At 31.0% G+C, this 4213-nt stretch overlaps 1 protein-coding gene across 1 annotated transcript; it reads left to right on the top strand.

Moving 5' to 3' along the window:
* The first annotated feature begins 301 nt into the window (after positions 1-301).
* LOC125819507 (aspartic proteinase nepenthesin-1) lies at positions 302-2374 on the top strand. The gene is made up of 2 exons (XM_049498943.1): positions 302-1421; positions 1813-2374. Exons 1-2 carry the CDS (start codon positions 387-389, stop codon positions 2110-2112), a joined length of 1335 nt encoding a protein of 444 aa, XP_049354900.1. The 5' UTR covers positions 302-386; the 3' UTR covers positions 2113-2374.
* Positions 2375-4213: the final 1839 nt, after the last annotated feature.

The following is a 4213-nucleotide window of genomic DNA, read 5'->3' as shown; positions in this document are numbered from 1 at the left end:
TACTACCTATTATGATAGTGTAGAATAATGATAACTACATTGCTTGTTATATGTATAAAAGTCCTTGTCTACATAAAATTCAAATAGAAATGGATTAAAAATATATATATATATATATATATATATATATATATATATATGACTCACTTCCCATTTATTTCTTGTCATCTCCAACAACTATTTTAGTGGTGTAATTTTTTAATTAAGTTGATATTTCACCTTCCTTTTGATGTTGAAATTGCTCATCACTTCAATACCCAACTTTTTTTCTCCATTTTGATGTGCACCTATTTTTTATTTTATTTTTACTATATACTCCCTTTTGAGTGTTTGATACATATATATATGTTACATATTCTTTAATCTTTATATTACCAAAAAAATATATGGCTTCATCAAAGTTTGCCTATTACATCCTATTTCTTTTTCTATCATCAATCTTATTTGCTTTGCAAGTGAGTTCAACATCTAGACATGTTCTCAATAACCATAAGGGGTTCAAAGTGAGCTTAAAACATGTTGATTCAGGTGGGAATTTCACAAAATTTGAACGTTTACAACGCGCGATGGCACGAGGGAAATCAAGGTTACAAAGGTTAAGTCTAGTGGCTAATTTTGCAACTTTATCATCAAAAGATGTAACAAATGATGTAAAATCAACAATTCATGCAGGAAATGGTGAGTTTCTAATGCAAATATCAATTGGTAGTCCAAGTGAGTCTTATAATGCAATAATGGATACTGGTAGTGATTTAATTTGGACTCAATGTAAGCCTTGTAAAGAGTGTTTTGATCAATCTACACCAATTTTTGATCCATCAAAATCATCAACTTTTGAAAAAATTTCATGTTCTAATAAACTTTGTGAAGCATTGCCAACGTCATCTTGTGGTGATAATAATTGTGAGTATATGTATACATATGGTGATTATTCATCAAGTGAAGGTTTTTTGGCTAGTGAAACATTTACTTTTGGTAAAGTTTCAATACCAAATGTTGCATTTGGATGTGGAAATGACAATGAAGGTAGTGGATTTAGTCAAGGTGCGGGCCTAGTAGGTCTTGGACGAGGTCCACTATCACTAGTTTCTCAACTACATATGTCCAGATTCTCGTACTGTTTGACCTCGATTAATGAGGATGCTTATAGCCAGAGTAGCACGCTTCTCATGGGATCGATGGCACATGATGATTATAACAATATTATTACAACCTCATTAGTGAAAAACCCAACACAACCATCTTTTTATTATCTTTCATTAAAAGGAATATCTGTTGGGGATACTCAATTGGCCATCAAGAAATCTACATTTTCACTCAACAAAGATGGCTCTGGAGGAATGATAATTGACTCTGGGACAACCATAACATACTTAGAAGAAAGTGCATTTAGTCTTCTCAAGAAAGAGTTTTCTTCACAGGTAATCTTCTTAATTTCACGTATGATCACTAAACTAATTTTTGTCACATTATAAATATACAATAAAGAGAGAAAACTTTACTCACTATAACAGTAAGGTCGCCTTATTAGAATAGGTTTTAATTGTTATAGTGAGTAAAGTTTAGTGATTTCAATGCGACATAACATAAATTTAGGACTTTATATTATATTATTTTGATGCATAGGATTCAACGACTATACTATAATAGTGGATATATAAAACTCAATAACTTAATTTGTTGTAGTTGTTTTGTGACTTTACTAGTCTTTATATATATGGTTAGTGAGTATTCATACAACCAGTTGACCATACTAAACACTGTTATTACAATGTATAAAGTTCATTGATCATACGTGAAATTAACGTGCAGGTAAACCTTCCGGTGGATGATTCAAGCTCAACAGGACTAGATCTTTGTTTCAAATTGCCATCAAACACAAATAACATAGAAGTTCCAAAATTGATTTTTCATTTTGAAGGTGCAGACATGGATTTGCCTGCAGAAAATTATATGATTGCTGATTCAAGAATGGGAATTGCTTGTTTAGCTATGGGAAGTTCAAGTGGAATGTCAATATTTGGAAATGTTCAACAACAAAATATGATGGTCATTCATGATCTTGATAAAGAAACTTTATCATTTGTACCAACACAATGTGATAAACTCTAGAAGGATTGTGTGTGTGCTTTCAGAGGCGGAGTTAGAAGTTCAGATACGGATTCAGGTTCAATCGAACTCAATATAACTTCTAATGCACAAACAATGTATTTGTGTTGAAAAATTCATTAATATGTGCACATATTAAAATCCTAGCTCCGCCTATGTACGCTTCAAATTGTTCGTTTATTTTTTTCTCTTATTTTCTTTACAAATACCATATTAATAGAATCTTACAATATTTGAATGTATAAAATTTACTCCCAATTTATATAATTTGCTTAGGGCTATTTGTATTGTCCAAATAAACAATATTTAGTAATTTTAGTATAATAAAACAAAAATTGAATGTCAAGTGCTACAAATTAAGATAAAGTGGATAGGAAAGTTATAAGAGTCAAAACAACTACAACAATAATTGCTTATATCATATTTAGTAGAGGAAAAAAATACTGAAAATAATGAAGCATGTAATTAATTAAATTACCTGCCTTGATCACCTAACTAATCATTTTACAAAGGCTTGTTCAACTGCCTAACCACTTTATGAATGCCTTAATTTCTCTATTTTATTAGTATTATATTGTAACCTGTGTGATGCACGGATAATATTAAAATATATTAATTGCGTCAAATTGTGATTTCACTAATTTTACATATTCTTGTTCAAAAATCTGATTTTGTTACTTATTGCAATATTTTTCTGTTTTTGTATTGTACTTTTGGATTTTTATTTAATTTTGGGCCATTAGTGGGCCTAATAGGCTTTTCTAAGGCCCTTAGAAGTAAATTCACTCCTGTCCCAATTGGGCTTTTGATTGAAACTTAGGCCCTTAGAATGGGTCATTTGCACTTTTGTCCCTATTTTATATTGGTCTTTAATTTTTCGCCTCAAGGCAAATAACTTTTTTGTGGAGATAATTTTATATTTTTGTATTAAAATATCTCCAAAGTTATGTCTTAATCCCTTAAAGAACTTATGTCTAGCTAGGCATAAGTTCAATTGCTAAGGGAAAAAAATAAATAAAGACGAACTCATTTATACAACAAAAATTAAAGACCAAACATATTTGAAGGACAAGTGTATAAACACTCGTCAAAGTTGATTGTGAGAAGAAAAAACTATTTAAAAGGGGAATCTTAGTAGCTTGTGGCGTTCTAGTGCGTTGTAGTCCTGTAGATCGATTTTACTTTTTGCCTCGTAATCCTCTCCCTCATTTCTCCTTCCCTTACTTCTACCCTCAATATTTTTTTAATAAAATGATTAGTTATCCAAACGTGTGAAATCCCAACCTTCATAAGAGTATGCTTAAATTGTATTTTTAGTAAAAAAATCAATGACACTAAAAGATATTATGATTCTATCTATAAGAAGAAAGTGAAGACCCATAAACATCACTTGTGGGGTGGACATAAAAGAGTTGGCAAATGTTTATCACTTTTTCATAATAAAATGAAGTTGTAGAAAAAAGCCAAATCACAAAATATTATGGCAAATGGATCAAGTATTTTGGGCGGTCTAGTGATGTCAATCTCTTTATCTTGTTTTTGTACTTGTAGCTGGACACAGTTGACTTAAAAGCAAGTCATGAAATTAGTGGGGAGTGGGCAAAGGCAATGATTAATATCATTCGGTATTCAAAATTTACTGGTAAGTCAAAAAATTTGTACAACGTAGGACCCTTTGAAGGAGGTGTGTTCTTATTAAGATTTTTTTTATTTTCTGAGTATGAGTTAGAAACTTCTGATTTCTGAATAATGATATAGGAATTTCACTCATCCCGACCTGCCTTTACATTAATCAATTTTTCGTCACGATCATTTTTTAATTTGTGCAAGCTGTAAGGAGTCTCGATCTCAAGACAAGTTAAGGTGTCATTTCATTTTGGAATATGAGTGGATCAAATTTTACTGATCCGACAAATTTGAAGAAGTTCATGAGTTGCGTAGAAACTTGAAATGAAGCATATTTGTACCAAAATTTTCTCAACTCTTGAAGCACGAGTTAGAAACTTCTTATCACTGAATAAGGATATAAGAATCGCACTCACCCCAACCTACCTTTTCATCAATCAATTTTCATCTCAACTGGTTTTAATACGAGTTGTAAGGA

The sequence above is a fragment of the Solanum verrucosum genome, unplaced genomic scaffold (genome assembly GCF_900185275.1).
Source record: "Solanum verrucosum unplaced genomic scaffold, falcon-dt-bn FXZP01000255.1, whole genome shotgun sequence".
Taxonomy (NCBI): domain Eukaryota; kingdom Viridiplantae; phylum Streptophyta; class Magnoliopsida; order Solanales; family Solanaceae; genus Solanum; species Solanum verrucosum.
The sequence above is the reverse complement of the archived record's forward strand: the minus strand, read 5'-3'. Positions and strand labels throughout refer to the sequence as shown.

Excerpts from the sequence above, each read along its gene's own strand:
- LOC125819507 (XM_049498943.1), top strand. The coding sequence starts at position 387 with ATGGCTTCATCAAAGTTTGCCTATTACATCCTATTTCTTTTTCTATCA. Across the intron at positions 1,422-1,812 it reads AGAAAGAGTTTTCTTCACAG|GTAAACCTTCCGGTGGATGA; the intron begins GTAATCTTCTTA and ends ATTAACGTGCAG.